The sequence below is a fragment of the Oryx dammah genome, unplaced genomic scaffold, assembly GCF_014754425.2.
Source record: "Oryx dammah isolate SB20612 unplaced genomic scaffold, SCBI_Odam_1.1 HiC_scaffold_25, whole genome shotgun sequence".
Classification (NCBI taxonomy): domain Eukaryota; kingdom Metazoa; phylum Chordata; class Mammalia; order Artiodactyla; family Bovidae; genus Oryx; species Oryx dammah.
This window is the reverse complement of record NW_024070209.1, coordinates 3,205,202-3,225,103: the sequence shown is the minus strand read 5'-3', so window position 1 is coordinate 3,225,103 and position 19,902 is coordinate 3,205,202. Positions and strand designations below refer to the sequence as shown.

Below are 19,902 nucleotides of genomic sequence, written 5' to 3'. Positions count from 1 at the left end.
TTCTTCAGCACCTAGCCTTCTTAGGTCGTCCAGCTCTCACATCTGTACGTGACTACTGGAAAACCATAGCTTTGATTATATGGACCTTTGTCGACAAAGTGATGTCTCTGCTTTTTAATATGCTGTCTAGATTTGTCATAGCTTTCCTTCCAAGGAGCAAAACGTCTTTTAATTTCATCACCGCAGTTACCATCTGCAGTGATTTTTGGAGCCCCTGAAAACAAAATCTGTCATTGCTTCCGCTTTTTCCCCTTCTATTTGCCCTTAAGTGATGGGACCAGATGCCATGATCTTAGTTCTTTTAATGTTGAATTTCAAGTCAGCTTTTTCTTTACTCACCTATTAAAGGACATCTTGATTGTGTCCAGTTTTTGAAGGTTATGAACAAACCTGCTTATAAGGAGTTGCTTGCAGATTTTTGTGTGGACATAACTTTTCAAATCATTAGGTAAATACTTGTAGCACAGTTACTGCAGCTAGTTGAACTTCATTTTATGCTTTCTGGCAGTATAGCAGGAATAAATATTTTGTGAGTGGCTTACATAGTTTGTGGGTTGTTAAAACTACTTTCTAACTGGATTGTTTTAGTCAAGCATTTCATAGTTACTAAAATCCTGAAGTGTTAGTTATATTTTCCTCTTTAACCATTACCATCAAGCAGTAGTATGTTTTAAAAGTATTAACTTGTGGCAATTAATTTTAAATTAAAATATTTTATTTACATGAAATTTCTTTTCCTGTTAAGTGACAATCTGTTTTGTTTCCATCACAGCATTTATTCAGTCGGAGAGCATAATAGAAGTGCTGCGTTTTGATGATGGAGGGCTTCTACAGGTAATTTTATTTTAAGTTTGAAGAATTATTCAAGGCTCATTGTCAAGCCTTGGATAAAATCTGATTATTATTTTTCTTTTAAAATGTAACTAGTTCAAATGCAATATATTGTATGAGCTTTATATGCAGATGGGTCAGCAGAGTCGTGGGTAATAATACAAACCTTCTTAGCTGTGTGAATTATCTTTAAATATTTGTAGGGGATGTTGGGAGGATAGGTGGTGAATGTCAGATCAGGAGCAGTGGAATTGCTGGTAAACTCTATTGAGTATGGAGCCACTGAGGAAAACACATGAATTCGGATGTTGGACCTTAGATGCTTACCCAGAGGAGAACTCAAGAGGGTATATGTACTGTGGATTTACATTTATGTCATCCTTCCCTTAGCCATCCTAAGCCATGTCTTTAAATACATTGTGCATAAAATTAGAAGGTGTAATCTGATAAAAATCCTATCCTTCCTTTCAGATCTAGCTCACATATCACCATGAAGCCTATTTTAGTCTTCCCAACTCAAAAATCAGTTCTAGGATTTCAGAGCTGAATGAGACAATAAATGATGTTTTAACCACTCCTGATTTTCATGGCTGCTTTTCCCCTTTCTTCAAAACTTTTACCATATTCTGTGCTTATCCTATAGTATCACCACCTTCATAATAATAACAAGTGTCATGTTATTTGGTAACATGACTGATAATTTTTTACTTTTTATAATCAAGGGAAACCAAGGTTTAAAAGACTTAGAAAATTGCTCAAAATTTCACGACTTTGCAGTAATGGGACTGGTATTAGAATTCTGTTCTTCTCACTTCGGGTGTGGTAGAAATACATTTGTGATAGTTCATATCTCTGTTACATGATGGTGCCAATCATGTATTTGTTTACTTAATTATAAACTAAATACATGACTTAAATATGGTTCTGAAAAAAACATTTCCTGAAGCTCATAATGAGGGCAGGAAAGTAAAAATTAAGTTTGATCAAGGCAACAAATAATTCTGCTAGGGGCCTGGAGTAAGATTTCTGTTTGTGTTGTGGTGTAAATTTAGGTTTTAGGCACCAAGCCAGACAAAGAAGCAAGAAAAAAGGTGATGAGTTGTAAGGTTCTTTTTCTCTGACAGTGAAGCAAATAGATGCTTTGGATGACAACTGTTTCCCTGCTTCTAAACTTTTAGATAAACTTACTCTACTTTTACCTAAGAGATGTTAAGAAACACATACATCAGGCACTGGCTGCACTGTGCTTACAGAATATCTTTGTGTGGCTTTTTATATTTAAAAAGTGAATAAAACAAGATATATAATGATCTCTGGGTTTGTAAAGCCACCTCGTGAGAAAGTGGTCTTAGTCTCTTTTTTTAGTTATTTAATCTCTTGCAGGGTAAGAACTTGGAGAGCCTGTAGGAGTGACCATTTAAAATATCTCCTTTTTGGTGATTTGCAGGATCTAGAGAGCAGGCGACTCAGTACTGAATTTCTGAAAACAATTTTCCAAATGTAGTTATTTATTACTTATTAAAGGTGGATTTATGTCTTTTAGGAACTAGACATATGGCTTGCAAGTGGAAAATTCTGAAAGCTTGACGTGTTTTGCTGGTGGTGGGAGTGGGGGCCTGTCAATCCATATCTGAAAGGACTTGGGTATGGAAGAGCTTGTCACCTGGGATGTCATTTGCTCATACTCTCTGGGTCTGCTGCTATGCTTGGACCAGAGCTTGAGGTTGACCTCAGAGTTCTATACCAAAGATAATTTTAGACTGCAGTGTTAAGGGCAGGTAGTACTAAAGTGCTAAACTCAGCCGCAGTGAAACGGCATTGAGACTCCAGCAGAGTGCCTGATGTTGGGGTGCTATACATAATGGATTATATATCTTCAACTAACAGAATATTAGACCCTTTGAATAGAAATGTATAAGAATCATTCATTTTAATGTTGAAGGATGTTTCCTAGGAACAGCAGTTTTGATATTGACATAATGTCATTCTTTCTGGCAATAACTTGCCATTAAGTTCAGCTGTTTTTTAAACAGCTCCTGGTTTCTTGTGATTAGAACAACAGTATGTACACGTAGTATTTCTGTGGCAGAATACATACCAGGTTTCTCCAAATTAAATTAAAGCTAAAGCAAGGAGAGAGTCAAAGCAGCAGCTTTGTTTGACATGATTTAAAATTAGAATTTTGCCTGAGAGTGTTCCCTCCCAGATTGTGGAATTTATGTTATATTTTTGTGTTTTGGCTCATAGTGATTTTTTAAGTCCTAAAAACTAATTGATGGTAAGTCAATAAAAATTGTTCCAACTCAAAAAATTTGCTAGAAAAATTGGACTTGATTTTCTTGTTTTCCAAAGATAAGGAAGAGGAGGCTCATAAAAGTTAATTTGCTCAGTGTTCAGTTGTTAGAGCAAGAACCTGGCATCTAGTAGTTACGCAGCTTCCTGGTATCAGAGCTCTTTCCACAGTAGGACACGTGTGCAGTTCTTTCCAGTGCATTCCTTGCGTTACCCCTGGGGATGCCAGGGTATGATGAGAAATCGTAGCAGTGCTCTTAGCCCGTGTGTTCTGTAGGTGGTGCTTTGGCTGTTGTCATTCCTGGTTGACAGGGCTACTAAGCTTTGGTATATAGAACAAGGAAGCTGAATTAATTTCTTAGATGAGAACAAGATGAGCACAAATACTTGAGGATTCTTCCTCAGGATCTTGCTGAGAACCCCAGCTGACACATAATCATAGAAAAAATCTGTTGAGGAGCAGTGTGGAAAAAATTATAGTAGAGAGCATACTTGACAGTGAATGCTACAAGTTTTATGTCTGAGATGAAGACTGGGTTAGGGGTGCCCACTGAATACCACTGATACTCAACATCATCCTGGTTGCAGCCAGTAAGGCAAGAAAAATAATCAGAAACTTAAAAGGACTAGAAAGGAGGAAATAAAATGTTATTCACCTCAGATTATGATAAGTTTATGGAGGTAATCCAAAGTCTGGAGATAAGTTATTAGATTCAGTAAGCACTTTAGCAAGTTTTCTGGTTAACAGTTGATATGTAAAACACAAGTGCATCTCTACATTTTATGTTGAACCATATGAATTAAACCCCTTTTGTAGATCAGAAAAGGCAACAGAGTCCAGCCCAACTCATACATATGTGGATACTTGAGTTATGAATCACTGAAGAATGTTGGGGAACACTCAGTAAAGGGTACTGGAACAAGTGAACATCTATATGGGAGAAACATCTGACCTCCCACCGATAACAAAAATACTGTAACTATTTTGGAACTCTGGAGTCTTTTGAAGGCTTATAACTTCAAGGGGAAGGCTTGAGGTAAATTAAAGTAGAATATAGTCCGTTTCAGCTCTTAGCATAAAAGCAGTTACCCACCCTCACCTGCTGGCCCCATGGCAGGCAGCTGTGCAGTGTTTGTCAAACAGCTTGCCCACACCTTGCAGGAGCCTGGGTAGCCAAGAAAGGACTCTGTCCTCCAAGTGTTGGGGATCCCTGTCCTGACTGCTGCTTTTGATCTCAGAGGTTAGACAAAGAGGCAGGTGGCCATTGTTGTTGCAACTCCTCCACTGTTAAAAAGTTCCTCATCCTTAAGTGACCTTCAAAAGCTATTGCATAATTGGCAGAAAGGAGAAAAATCATTTTGAATGTTCAGGGAGGGGCCTGGGTTCATAAAAGACCTGAGAAGACCTTAAGATTGGGCCTCAGGCTTATCTTTGCATAGATACAGCCTGCAAAAATTATAAAACCAAAAACAATAAACAGAAACAAGCAGGTGGCAAACTCTGGAAAAGGAGGAGACTCTGACATCCAGAGTCATTACATTATTGGATTCAGATATCCAGGTTTAAACAAAAATCACAGTGTGTAAAAAAAAAAAAAAAAGACTCATTCAAACAAAAAATTAATCAACAGAAACCATCTCTGAAAAAGACCTGATAGCAGGTCTACTTACAAATTTAAACTTAGATATACTTTAAAAACAGTCATTTTAAGGATGCTCAAAGAGCTAAAGGAAGATGGGGAGAAAATCAAGAAAACAACATATGAACAAAATGAAAATATCAATAGAAATATAGAAAGCCTAAAAAGTAAAAGAGGGTGATGTTATCATAATGGCAACATTGGCAGCCCTAGCTCTCATTCTTGTTCAGAAACACTGACATGACAGTAACTGTTGATACCAAAACACTTGAAGAGAAATTAGAATCCACATAAGAAGCACAAGTACCCCTAGAAGGGCACAAGCCAAGAGCAATCGGATTTTTCTGATAAGAATAATACTGACTTTTCTTTAATCATTCATCTTTTTGTTCCTCAGAATCAAGAATTTCCATAGTCTTATCTTCCAGTTTGATGATTCTTTCTTCTGGTTGCTCAAATCTGCCTTTGAATCTCTCTAATGAAGTTTTCATTTCAGTTATTGTACAACATTTAAGTTTTGTGAGATGAGTAAGTTCAGGAGATTTAGTGTACAATATGGCTGTAATTAATAATAATGTGTTATATGCTTGAAATTTGCTCAGCTAGTAGTTCTTAATCGTTCTCACAAAAGAAAATTTTATGAAGTGACTATTTCACAATGTATATGTATATTAAAATATCACATTGTATGACTTAAATGTAAATAATTTTTATTTTCCAATTATACCTTAGTGAAGCTGGGGAAAATAGAAATCAAAAAGAAAATTGAGCTGGAAGTACAGTAACTGAAATGAAGAACTCTTGATTCTGAGGAACAGAAAGATGAAGAATTAAAGAAAAGTCACTGGATCCTATGACCATCAAGTGGACCAACATATGCAGTGTCTTAAAAAATAAAAAGACAGAACACTTGAAGAAATAATGGCTGAAAATGCCACAAATTGATGTGAATGTAAGCATCCAAGAAGCTCAGTGAACTCCAAGTAAGATGAACTCAGAGGTGCACACTGGGACATGTTAAATCAGACCTTTAAAAGACAAAATCTTGAAAGCAACAAGAGAAAAGGGACTCATCATGTGAAAAAGATCCTCAATAAGTTATTAAGAGATTTCTTATCACAAACTTTGGAGACCCGAAGGCAGTGGGCCCCATATTCAAAGTGCTATAAGGAAAAGACTATCAACCAAGAATCCTATTTCTGGCAAACCTGCTCTTCAGAAGTGAGGGAGAAATTAAGACATTTCCAGATAAATAAAAGCTGAGAAAGCTCATTACCATTAGACCTAATCCTTGCCAGAAAGGCTGAAGAGAGTCCTGCAGGTAAAAATGAAAGAACGCTAAACCACGTAAAGCCCTGTGAAGAAATAAAGATCACAGTAGAAGTAAAAACATGGGCAGCTTACAAGCTGGTATTATTGGAACAGTGGTTTCAAACTCCACATTCGGTTTTCTACATTATTTAAGAGACTAATACATTAAAAAAAAAAAATCTAATAGTCTAAAAGCAATGATTAGTGCCACTTTGGTTTGTTAACTTCGCGTTTTGGTTTCTACATAAAGAATAATATACTTAAAATAATTATTTGGTTTTGGATACAAAGTATATAAAGAATAAATTTTGTGACATCAACAACTGAAAGAAGTAGGGATGGAGCTGAAAAGAAGTACACATTGAGTGAGATTGAGTTAAAGCTGATAAAAATTCAAATTAAAGTATTACAACTTCAGGATATTTGATTAATCCACATGGTAACCACAAAGAAAATAATATAGGAAATACACAAAAAGAATTTAAACATTTCACTTCCAAAAAGTCACCTAAGACAAAAGATGACAGGATTGAAGGAAATGAGGGATGAAAACAGTATAGGGTGTGAAGAAAACAAATAGCAGAATGACAGAATTGAAGCGACCGTTGAGGCTAAGCTGGTATTAGTTCAAACAAGTCTGTTGTAAATTTAATGTACAAATTACAGTCTCCACTTAGGGTAATGCTAAGAAAATAACGTAAACTATGCGTAAGAGGAGATGAGTGGCCAGCTTCAGCACAAGCTGAACAATTAAGCTAAAAGAAGTCAGTTCTAGGCATACAGAGTCTTACCAAGGGCGCGTTGGAAATTCCCCGGCAGTCCAGTGGTTAAGAGTCTGCACTTCCACTGCAAGGGTGCCTGGCCAAGGAACCAAGACCCTACATGCCACCTGGCACAGCCAGGAAAATGGAGTCTCTGAATGTTGCCAAATGCCCCTGGAAGACAGAAATTGTCCCCAGTTGAGAGCCACTAGGTTACAGGGATAAACATGTATTATTTTTGTGATAAGCGAATTTAGTAATATTTGAAAACACAGCACATATATATGTTTGCAGAGTCTTTTCCATTTGTTTGGAAGAATTTCCTCTCTGTATCCCTGTGGGATGCTCTCTGAGAGAGAAACAGTGCTCAGACTCCTCTGGAATTGGGGCCTAACAGTGAGGTAGGCTGAGATCGGAGCCCTTAAATGCTGTGGAAGAGTGGAGTCTGCATGGTGGGCAGGAAGGAGTCTGTGCTTATCTTGGTAGATAGACACAGTGGAAAGACATCAGCAGTATGTCAGGCGTCACCAACTTCATGTATTTGTGATTCAGTGAAGTTTACTTTGCAGTATTCTAAGTATGTCTTCTGTTTGATAGAAGATACAGAAGTACACGGCACAGGCATTTTCTTGGGCCCTGAGTACTCCTGACAGACCCTTATCTCTGAGCATGAAGCTCAGAGGTTTCTGCTAATCACATGGTGAAATAGGAAATCTGAGTTTCTTATAGGGATTGCTTCACAGTTTAGAGAGCTAGCCATCTTTTTCATATGATTACTAGCCATTTGTTTTTCTTTAAGTGAATTGCCTCTTGCTCTTTGCTTACATTTCAGTTACAGTATTCTTTCCCCCATTTTCTTTATTTTTCTTTCTTTTTGCTGTTATAAAAATACTTGCAAGATCTTTTCATTGTTGCTCATATAACGCTTGTTTGCTTGATTTTTCTCTTCTTTTTTTGGGGAGAGAGGGTGGAAATATTTACCCTGTTTATTTTTGCTCATTCTTCAGCTTTCAAGATTTTCTGCATCATTTTGTATTATATTTACAGTTCATAGTTGAGACTTTGCTTTTTTGACACGATCCTTTTGTTTTTCTTAATAGAGAAGTTTATCTCATTTAATCATACTGTATATGTGTTTAATCTAGTCCATCTAATTTTTATACTTGCCTTTTTGTTTTATCTCTTGATTTAGAGGCTTAATTTTGATAGGTATTTAAGATATTTTTAAACTTTTATTTCTTAAGTTACTTCATACACACAGTACTGTCTATTATGATTTCTCTCAATATTTAGAGTTTTATTATTGGCATGTGCTGAGATCTTTATTCTTGTTTGTTATAGTTAAATGACTTTCTATTTTGTGGTTTATGCTTCAAAAACAATATTTACTTTCGGCTTTGCAAACCATATTTCCACAGTTCCTTTACTGTATCTGCTTATCTTTCACAAGACAGCTTCCTTATTTGCAATTCTTCATGAGTAATCTTCTTGGCCAGATTTTCTTCAAGAAGATATTTTTTTCCCCTTCAGAAAGTATACATGGATGATACACTTCTTAAGTCTCTTTTCTGTAGACTCCAGATGGGGGCCACAGACCTGGAATTCTTAGATTGTACTTTTTTATTGAAGTAAAAGTGACATACAGTAAACTGTTTAAAGTGTACAGTTTGGAAAGTTTGACTATACCCCTGTGAAAGCAATACTACAATCACAATAATAAATATATGTATCAATGGCCTCCAAAGTTTACTTGTGACCCTTGGTAATCACTTCACCTTCACTCAGCATCAGTCATCAAGGCATGGTGACCTACAATAATGTTTAACATGGAAAAGACTGTCCATACTAAGGGTTGGCAAGAACGTGCAATAATAGACTTTCATACACTGCTGGTGGGAATGTAAAACAGAATCATCGTTATAGAAGAGGCTTGGCAATTTCTAAAGTTAAACTTAAAACACCCACAAATGTGACCAACCCACTCCACTCCTAGATAACTGCCCAAGGGAAACAAAAGCATATGTCCAAATACAAGAATGTTTATAGCATCTTTATTCAGAGTAGGTCCAATACTGGAACAATCCAGATTTCCATCAACAGATGAACTGACACAATCATCAAGACAGTATGGTACTGGCACAAAGACAGAAACATAGATCAATGGAACAAAATAGAAAGCCCAGAGATAAATCCACACACCTATGGACACCTTATCTTTGACAAAGGAGGCAAGAATATACAATGGATTAAAGATAATCTCTTTAACAAATGGTGCTGGGAAAACTGGTCAACCACTTGTAAAAGAATGAAACTAGAACACTTTCTAGCACCATACACAAAAATAAACTCAAAATGGATTAAAGATCTAAACATAAGGCCAGAAACTATAAGACTCCTAGAAGAGAACATAGGCAAAACACTCTCTGACATAAATCACAGCAGGACCCTCTATGATCCACCTCCCAGAATACTGGAAATAAAAGCAAAAATAAACAAATGGGATCTAATTAAAATTAAAAGCTTCTGCACAACAAAGGAAACTATAAGCAAGTGAAAAGACAGCCTTCGGAATGGGAGAAAATAATAGCAAATGAAGCAACTGACAGACAACTAATCTCAAAAATATAGAAGCAATTTACGCAGCTCAATTCCAGAAAAATAAACGACCCAATCAAAAAATGAGCCAAAGAACTAAATAGACATTTCTCCAAAGAATACATACAGATGGCTAACAAACACATGAAAAGATGCTCAACATCACTCATTATCAGAGAAATGCAAATCAAGACCACAATGAGGTACCTTTTCACACCAGTCAGAATGGCTGCGATCCAAAAGTCTACAAGCAATAAATGCTGGAGAGGGTGTGGAGAAAAGGGAACCTCTTACACTGTTGGTGGGAATGCAAACTAGTACAGCCACTATGGAGAACAGTGTGGAGATTCCTTAAAAAACTGGAAATAGAACTGCCTTATGACCCAGCATTCCCACTGCTGGGCATACACACTGAGGAAACCAGAATTGAAAGAGACACATGTACCCCAATGTTCATTGCAGCACTGTTTATAATAGCCAGGACATGGAAGCAACCTAGATGTCCATCAGCAGAGGAATGGATAAGAAAGCTGTGGTACATATACACAATGGAGTATTACTCAGCCGTTAAAAAGAATACATTTGAATCAGTTCTAATGAGGTGGATGAAACTGGAGCCTATTATCCAGAGTGAAGTAAGCCAGAAAGAAAAACACCAATACACTATACTCACACATATATATGAAATTTACAAAGATGGTAATGATAACCCTGTATGCAAGACAGCAAAAGAGACACAGATGTATAGAACAGACTTTTGGACTCTGTGGGAGAGGACGAGGGTTGGATGATTTGGGAGAATGGCATTGAAACATGTATAATATCATGTAAGAAACAAATCACCAGTCTGGGTTTGATGCAGGATACAGGATGCTTGGGGCTGGTGAACTGGGATGACCCAGAGAGATGGTATAGGGAGGGAGGTGGGAGGGGGGTTCAGGATTGGGAACTCATGTACACCCGTGGCAGATTCATGTTGATGTATGGCAAAACCAATACAGTATTGTAAAGTAAAAGTAAAAAAATTTTTTAATGAAAAATAAAATTAAAATATTGAGTAGTTTTCTTATTATTCAGCTTCATAAGTTCGCCATATGTTCAGGATACAAGTCCTTCATCAAATAGGTGGTTTGCAAATATTTTCTCTTCAGTATGTGAATTGCTTTTTCATTTTTGTAACAATGTCTCTTGGTGAGCATATTTTCAAAAATTCACTGAAGTCCAATGTGTAATTTTTTTTTCCTTCGATGACTAGTGGTGTTTTTTTTATACTGTTCAGAAAATCTTTGTCTATTAGAATGTTGCAAAGATAATCTCCTGTTTTTCTGTTAAAGCTTTATAATTTTATGCTTAGAACTGTGATTTATCTAAAATTAATCTGAATCCATGATACAAGGATAGTGAAAAGTGACAGTCATGTCCGACTCTTTGTGACCCCATGGATTGTAACCTGGCAGGCTCCTCTGTCCAGGGAATTCTCTCGGCAAGACGACTGGATTGGGTTGCCATTTCCTTCTCTAGGGGACCTTCCCAACCCAGGGATCAAACCCAGGTCTCATTCATTGCGGGCAGATTCTTTACCATCTGAGCCACAGGGACGCCCAATACAAGGCTAAAAAGCTCATTTTCTTCCACACAGCTTTGTCCATCTGTTCCAGCACCATTTGTTGAAAAGATACATGTTTCTCTGTTGAATTACATTGATTCCTTTGTTGAAAATCAAGTTGACCATAAATGTGAGTTCACTTTTGACCCTTCTCCAGTTCCATTGATCTGTTTGTCTGTCTTTCTGCCGGTGCCACACTGGTTTGATTACTGTAGCTTTTTTTATTTTGGTAGTAAAATATACATAACATAAAGTTACAGTTTTAACCATATTTAGGTGTATATTTCAGCGTTGTTAAGTATGTATATGTTTAGCGTTGTTAAGTATGTATATGTTTGTTTCTGCATCACCACCATCTAGCTCTGGAACTTTCTTATTCACTGAAACTGTGCCCATTAAATGATTCCCTGTTCCCTTTACTGCAGCCCGTGGCAGCCAGCATTCCACTGTCTGTCTCTGACTTTGATTGCTCTGAGGAGCTCATGTCGTTTTTGTCCTGGCTTGTTTCATGTAGCCTAAGTGTCAACTTAGTCTTCAGGGTTCATTCAGATAGTAGTGTGTATCAGAATTTCCTTCCTTTTCAAGGCTGAACAGTATTCTTTTGTATGTGTAAGCCACATTTTGTTTTTTCTTTCATGTATCCGTCGATAGACACATGGGTTGCTTCCATGTGCTGTAGTTGTGAATAATGCTGCTGACCATGGGTGTCTAAATGCCTGTTCAGTCCCTGCTCTCTGTTTTTCAGTTCTTTTGGGTATACACCTAGAATCGTGATTGCTGGCTCTTCTATCCATTTCCTACACTACAGCCAGAGTAATGTCCGTAGCACTCAGGTCGTCTGGACCATGTCTGTCTCTGTCTCCTACAACTTCAGACCCCTTGTACTGCATGTAGAGGACAACACGACCCAGACTTCTTACCAGGGCACAACATAACAGGGTGCTGCCTTGCCTGCAGCCTCATTGCTGCTTCTCTCCCTCTTCTCTCTAAGCTCCAGCCAGGTGAATCTGCCATCTGTCTTGAGCACCCATGCTCTTCCCTGTACCAGGACCCTTGCAGGTGCTGTTTTCTCCACTGCCACACAATCCCGCTCTTCAGTATAAATGTTATCTCTTGGAGACAGGCCTCCCTTGTGACATATTTAAGCATGTTACCTATTTATTTTCTTTCATAGTGTCTTTCCAATTGCACAGCAACTTTCTGAAGTCCTTGATTCAGTGTACAAATATGTATTTGTTTAGTTTTAAAATGACTGACTCCCCCAATACCTCAAGCTCCGTGGTGGCAGGAACCATAGTACACCAGTTCCTAAATACAGCTGGGAAGCAGTGAACAGTGAGAGATGCATGCAGCCTCACAGGGGACTCTTCTTATAGAATGTATTGGTTTGGCAAACTTCTAAAAATCAAATATCGGTACTTTGTATTATTTCCATGTCTGTTTAAAATTTAATCCAAATTGTTCTCTCATTTGAATAATAATGGTGTGACGGTTCATTTCACATGATTTAGGGATCAGATGTAACCTGAAAGTGAGTATAAAATCAAAGTTGAAGCTGTAATAAAATATGTGGATATTCTGTATGTCTGTAGTATAAACATTTGGTTTCTGTTTTCTCACCATCATTTTCTTCCTTCACAGACTGAGACAACACTTGGACTCAGTTCATACCAACAGAAAAGGTAAGGAAGTAATATACATGTATTTCTTTTTCTTCTTTTATAAGATTTATTTTTAATTGGATGATAACTGCTTTTTAAATATATAAAGTTTCATATATTCACTAAGATACTGACATACTTTTCATTCTTTCTGGGGGGATTCCTGCTGTCCTTTTCTCTCGTACTTGTTTGGTGAAGAAGGAAAAGCAGATTATAAATCACATCATATCATGTATTTCAAGTATTGCATATGGAAAACCAGGTTTAAATCTGAGCTTGCATGTCATCACATACAGAGTGGTTTACTTGTAGCTGAAACACCCCTTGCTTTGGTTTACTTGTAGCTGAAACACCCCTTGCTTTACAGCTCCCTAATGACGTCTCCTGTGGTCCAGCCACTTCTTATGGACTGCGCTTCTGTCTTCAGTTATCATCAGGGGTCTGCTTGCAGGCCCCTAGAGGAGGAGGTTGTCCTGTAGTGAGAGAGAGTTCTCATTTCAGGAGACCCTAACTGGTTGTCTCGTTGAGCCCCCTTGTTTGATACATGAGGACTCTAAGTCTTAGAACCAAGAAATGTGCTAACCAAGGTTAGACTGGCAGAGTTTCAGACAGAATTCCTTATCTTTACTAGCCCTGTATTGCATTCTCTTTGATATTTTTATAACGGAATCCTTCAGCATTCACTGTTTTCTCTTTTAGCAGGAAGAGAAATATAGAGTGTTAGTTCAGAATTAGAGGGGGAAGTGCTTTGAAAGAGGAGCAGAGGAGCCAGGGAAGGCAAGTTGTCACAAGGGAGCGTATACCGTAGGAAGCAGGGGGAGCATCTACATGGCCGACTGTTAGTCTGCCCTGTGCTGGGGCAGAGGATACACTCCCTTCCTCGAGACGTCTTGAAGGACAGTGGAGACACTGCTTCTGATGAGCTTATAAAGCACAGGTATGGATGAAATGACAAAACGCATCCACTTTGTGAAAGAAGGCAGCTTACTTGAAGAGTATATTATAATCAGATGATAGAAGCCTCAAGGCTTAGTTGTAGGGAATCAGGGGGCCTAAGACACATTTGTGTGCCTCACGTGGCATCTTACTCTCATCATCAAATCAGTCCACAAGGCCCAAGTCACAGCTGAGGTGAAGTTAGCTTCTGACTGCAGCTTCTGGTCTCCAGTCTGGGGTGCTGCTTCCCCCAGGTTCTCCTTGGGGGAACCCACCAGTTTTCACTTGGCAGAGAGATTGCTGAGATGAACACTGTGTCTTTTGACCTCCTGTAGTCATTTCTGCGGCTTTCCTGATGGTTCAGTAGTAAAGAATCCACCTGCCAATGCAAGAGACGTGGGTTTGATTCCTGGGCGGTAAGATCCCTGAGCAGTGAGATCCCCTGGAGGAGGATCCCACCCCATTATTCTTGTCTGGAAAGTCCCATGGACAGAGGAGCCTGGGGTCGCAAAGAGTCGGACGCGATTTAGCGATTAAACAGCAGCAGCCATTTCTGCACTGATCTCTTTCTTTTTGTGTCCCAGCTGTTTAGCCCCTGTGCTGCTCGGTGACTTTTCTAGTAAGCTGAGAGCTTCAGCCCCATCCTTCCTTGTGTCACCTGTGCGTGATGTCCTGAGTGAAAACCCTCAGTCTGGAAGTGAAACGGAACCCATGCTCCAGAGAAGTTTATCACATGAAAAGCCTAGTCCCCCTTCCCACTTTCATCTGCTTCAGCCCCAAGGACTTGCAGGATCTTCTGCAAAGACATAAGCTCTGCTTATTTGATCTCAGCATCATGGGAAGTAGAATTATGAAAGACAGAATTTTCCAACATACTTTTATTTATATTTTTCTCCTTCCTGACTCACCCTTTTGTTTTAATACAGTTATCAATTACTTGATAATGTTTTGTTTAAAAATGTGCTGACTGCATAATATAATGGTGGATAATGTGCCTATAGTGTTCTATCAGTGTTTGTTTCTGCTGAACACTAGAATGTTGTGATGAGTATCAGTAATGGTTTAATATTATTAACATGAAGCCACCTTTTTTAATGCCTTCTCCTAGGATTGTGGAGCCATGTGTTGGGAGATTAGACATCAAGAGACTTGAGTTCTGTATTCACCAGCTGTGTAGCCTTGAGAGAAACTACTCAAGTTCTGAGCACAACTTTCATTTGCAAACTAGGGAAGATCATTTCTTGGCCTGATACATCTTATATGTGATGTAAGGTTATGCTTTATGTAAGGTTGCTGTAAGGATCAAATGAGAAGACTTGTTTGGCATCAGCAGTTGCAAACATGAAAACGTTATATGAATGTAGGTTGTGGGTGTTTCCTAACGTATTTGTTCAGTCATTCAGCAAATATTTACTGGGATCTTTACATACACCAGGCATTATAGTAAGGATTGATACGGGTGAATTTAACTCAGATGACCATTATATATACTACTGTGGGCAAGAATCCCTTAGAAGAAACAGAGTAGTCAACAAATAGTCAACAAAAAGGTCTCAAATGCAGTACTTGAATGCAGTCTCAAAATGACAAAATGATCTCCGTTTGTTTCCAAGGCAAACCGTTTAATATCACAGTAATCCAACTCTATGCCCGACCAGTAATGCTGAAGAAGCTGAACAGTTCTGTGTAGACCTACAGGACCTTATAGAACTAACAGCCAAAAAAGATGTCCTTTTCATTAGAGGGGGCTGGAATGCAAAAGTGTAGGAAGTCAAGAAATACCTGGGGTAACAGGCAAGTTTGGCCTTGGAGTACAGAATGAAGCAGGGCAAAGGCTAAAAGTGTTTGGCTGAGAGAACGCACTGGTCATAGCAAACACCCTCTTCCAACAACACAAGAGAAGACTCTACACATGGACATCACCAGATGGTCAACACCAAAATCAGATGGATTGTATCCTTTGCCGCCAAAGATAGAGACGCTCTATACAGTCAGCAGAAACAAGACCAGGAGCTGACTGTGGCTCAGATCATGAACTCCTTATTGCCAAATTCAGACTTAAATTGAAGAAAGTGGGGAAAACCACTGGACCATTCAGGTATGACTTACATCAAATCCCTTAAGATTATACAGTGAAAGTGAGAAATAGATTCAGGGGATTAGATCTGATAGACAGAGTGCCTGATGAACTATGGACTGAGGTTCGTGACATTGTACAAGAAACAGGGATCAAGACCATCCCCAGGAGAGAGATGTAAAAAATCAAATTGGTTGTCTGAGGAGGCCTTACAAATAGCTGAGAAAAGAGAAATGAAAGGCAAAGGAGAAAAGGAAAGATATACCCATTTGAATGCAGAGTTCCAAAGAATAGTAAGGAGAGATAGAAAGCCTTCCTCAGTGATCAGTGCAGAGAGAGAGAGGAAAACAGTAGAATGGGAGATCTCTTCAAGAAAATGAGAGATACCAAGGGAACATTTCATGCAAAGATGGGCTCAATAAAGGACAGAAATGGTATGGACCTAATAGAAGCAGAAGATATTAAGAAGAGGTGGCAAGAATACACAGAACTATACAAAAAAGATCTTCACGACCCAGATAATCACGATGGAGTGATCACTCACCTAAAGCCAGACATCCTGGAATGCAAAGTCAAGTGGGCCTTAGGAAGCATCACTATGAACAAAGCTAGTGGAGGTGATGGAATTCCATTTGAGCTATTTCAAATCCTGAAAGATGATGCTGTGAAAGTGCTGTACTCAATATGCCAGCAAATTTGGAAAACTCAGCAGTGGCCACAGGACTGGAAAAGGTCAGTTTTCATTCCAATCCAAAAGAAAAGCAATGCCAAAGAATGCTCAAACTACCACACAATTGCACTCATCTCACACACTAGTAAAGTAATGCTCAAAATTCTCCAAGCCCGGCTTCAATAATATGTGAACCATGAACTTCCAGATGTTCAAGCTGGATTTAGAAAAGGCAGAGGAACCAGAGATCATATTGCCAACATCCGTTGGATCATCCAAAAAGCAAGAGAATTCCAGAAAAACATCAACTTCTGCTTCATTGACTGTGCCAAAGCCTTTGACTGTGTTTATCACAACAAACTGTGGAAAATTCTTAAAGAGGTGAGAAAACGAGACCACCTAACCTGCCTCCTGAGAAATCTGTATGCAGGTCAAGAAGCAACAGTTAGAACTGGACATGGAACAACAGAATGGTTCCAAATCAAGAAAGGAGTACGTCAAGGCTGTATATTGTCACCCTGCTTATTTAACTTATATGCACAGTAATCATGAGAAATGCTGGACTGGAGGAAGCACAAGCTGGAATCAAGATTTCCAGGAGAATATCAGTAACCTCAGATATGCAGATGATGCCACACTTATGGCAGAAAGCAAAGAAGAACTAAAGAGCCTCTTGATGAAAGTGAAAGAGGAGAGTGAAAAAGTTGGCTTAAATCTCAACATTCAGAAAACGAAGATCATGGCATCTGGTCCCATCACTTCATGGCAAACAGATGGTGAAACAATGGAAACAGTGACAGACTTTATGTTTTTGGTCTCCAGAATCACTGCAGATGGTGATTGCTGCCATGAAATTAAAAGACGCTTGCTTCTTGGAAGAAAAGTTATGACCAACTTAGACAGTACATTGAAAAGCAGAGACATTACTTTGCCATCAAAGGTCCATCTAGTCAAAGCTATGATTTTTCCAGTAGTCATGTATGGATGTGAGAGTTGGACCATAAAGAAAGCTGAGCACCGAAGAATTGATGGTTTTGAACTGTGGTGTTGGAGAAGACTCTTGAGAGTCCCTTGGACTGCAAGGAGATCCAACCAGTCCATCATAAAGGAAATCAGTCCTGAATATTCATTGGAAGGACTGATGTGGAAGCTAAAACTCCAATACTTTTGCCACCTGATGTGAAGAACTGACTCATTTGAAAAGACCCTGATGCTGGAAAAGATTGAAGGCAGGAGCAGAATGGGACAACAAAGGATGAGATGGTTGGATGGCATCACCAACTCAATGGACATGAGTTTGGTAAACTCCAGGAGTTGGTGATGGACGGAGAGACCTGACGTGCTGCAGTCCATGGGGTCACAAAGAGTCGGACATGACTGAACAACTGAACTGAACTGTGTGTGTTTGTTAACACCCACAGTTTTGTTGGTTATTCAGCAAATTTATTCAGTCACTCAGCAAACATTTACTGGCATCTTTACATACACCAGGCATTATAGTAAGAATTGATGATTCAGTCATTGTGTTTGTTGTCTGTTGCTTTGTAATAAATTACCTCCAAACCTAGAAGCTTAAAGCGGCAGACATTTATTATCTTTCTATTTCTGTGAGTAAGAGACTTGAGAACAATTCTGGCTGAGTAGTTGGGGATCTTCATGAGGGTCTCTCCTGTGATTTCAGCTGAGACATCATTTGGAGTTGCAGGCATATGAACATGTAGGCCCAGTGGGTCCTCTCCAAGATGGCTCACTCACGAAACATTAGCAAAAGGCCCCAGTTCTTTGCTGGCTGTTGTCAAGAGACCTTCATTCTTTACTATGGGGACCTCTGTGCCATGTGTTACAGCAGCTGATGTTGCTAGAGCAGATCAAAGAGAGAGCACAAGGAGAAAGCCACGGTGTCTTTTCTAACTGAGTCCTGGAATCACACACAGTCACCTCCACCATGTTTTATTCTTGGGAAGTTACCCCCAGGGAAAGCAGAATTAAGCCCCCACTACTTGAAGAGAGGCCTATCAGAGAATCTGTGATCATATTTTAAAACTACCACAGAGCTGAATAGACCAGATAGTCAAGACACCTGCCCTGGTACAACCTGTGTGCTAATGGGGAAAACCGTAAGCCACCAAGTAAATGAACAAAATGTCAGCTCAAGAGAAGTCTGGAATAGACAAGACTCTCTTACTTCTTCAGATTTGACCATAAGGAGGGTCTCTCTGAAGTGATGTTTCAGCCTACCTGGTGAAGTCTTAGGGCAGAGTGTTTCAGCAGATGAAGAGCTAGTGCAGGTGTCTGATGTTGGGCACAGTGTTGATGTTATAATATTGTGTTGTTCTAACAGCTGGAATTGTTACTGTGTGCAGTTAGGTAGGAAGAAATACATGTGTGTATCTGTGTGTGTGTGTGTGTGTGTGTGTGTATATATGCAGTGTCCACAAGAAGAACCAGTCTTCTGATCTTTAAGTTTCCTGGTGTCTCTAGGATAAAAGCCAAAAACACTGGACTAGGGAGTACTTTTCAAATTTAGGATGGTTCAGTTCAGTTCAGATGCTCAGTCGTGTCCGACTCTTTGCGACCCCATGAATTGCAGCACGCCAGGCCTCCCTGTCCATCACCAACTCACGGAGTTCACTCAGACTCACGTCCATTGAGTTGGTGATGCCATCCAGCCATCTCATCCTCTGTCGTCCCCTTCTCCTGCCCCCAATCCCTCCCAGCATCAGAGTCTTTTCCAATGAGTCAACTCTTCGCATGAGGTGGCCAGAGTACTGGAGCTTCAGCTTCAGCATCATTCCTTCCATAGGATGGTTGAGGTTCTTTATTGTATAGCTTGCTTTTCACTAATCCTAACTACAGCCATTTTGGTTGCCTGTGATTAGCCATCAGCATCTAGAAGATTGTAGTCAGATCCAGAACTTGCTAATCTCTGTTTTAAATTATGTGAAAAGGTTAATGTTCTTAAATTGTTTCTTAAAAAGATTTCATTTGGGTGTGTACTTAACACTTATTTTATAGCTCTGGAGCTTTTAGCTGTACATGAAATGACATATATGCAAAAAATAGGACCACTTTGCATACATCTTGAAGACTGTAGTAATTTGGTGGTAGACTTAATCCCAACCATATCAAATATTACAATAACTCTGAGTGGTTTCAACACTAATTGTCAGACTATATTAAGGAAAGATCTAAGCATATATTGTCTACAAGAAATGTAGTGTAGTTTTCAGTTTAATTTTTTAACGATTTGTTTTGAAATGACTTTAGAAAATAAATGCAAAAATAGTACAAAGAATTGTGCTACTGACCTAGATTGATTCCCCTAGTAACATTCTACCACATTGGCCTGGTCATTCATCATCTCCCTCTCCACCACTTCTTTCCTCATCTCTCTTTCCCTGTCTGTCTGTCTCTGTATTTGTATATGTGTAATTATTTTTCTGAATCTTTTCAGACTCAGTTGTAGACACGATGCTCTTTTACCCCTAATAACTTCAATATATATTTCTTATAAATATGTAC

General features: G+C 38.9%; 1 protein-coding gene across 1 annotated transcript in view; it reads left to right on the top strand.

The window, feature by feature from the left end:
• TMEM131 (transmembrane protein 131) overlaps positions 1-19,902 on the top strand; it is a 175,551-nt gene that overhangs the window by 48,474 nt on the left and 107,175 nt on the right. Inside the window, exons 2-3 of the mRNA XM_040267617.1 lie at positions 773-834; positions 12,678-12,718. Coding sequence (XP_040123551.1) covers positions 773-834; positions 12,678-12,718 — 103 coding nt within the window. The remainder of the gene's footprint in view (positions 1-772; positions 835-12,677; positions 12,719-19,902) is intronic.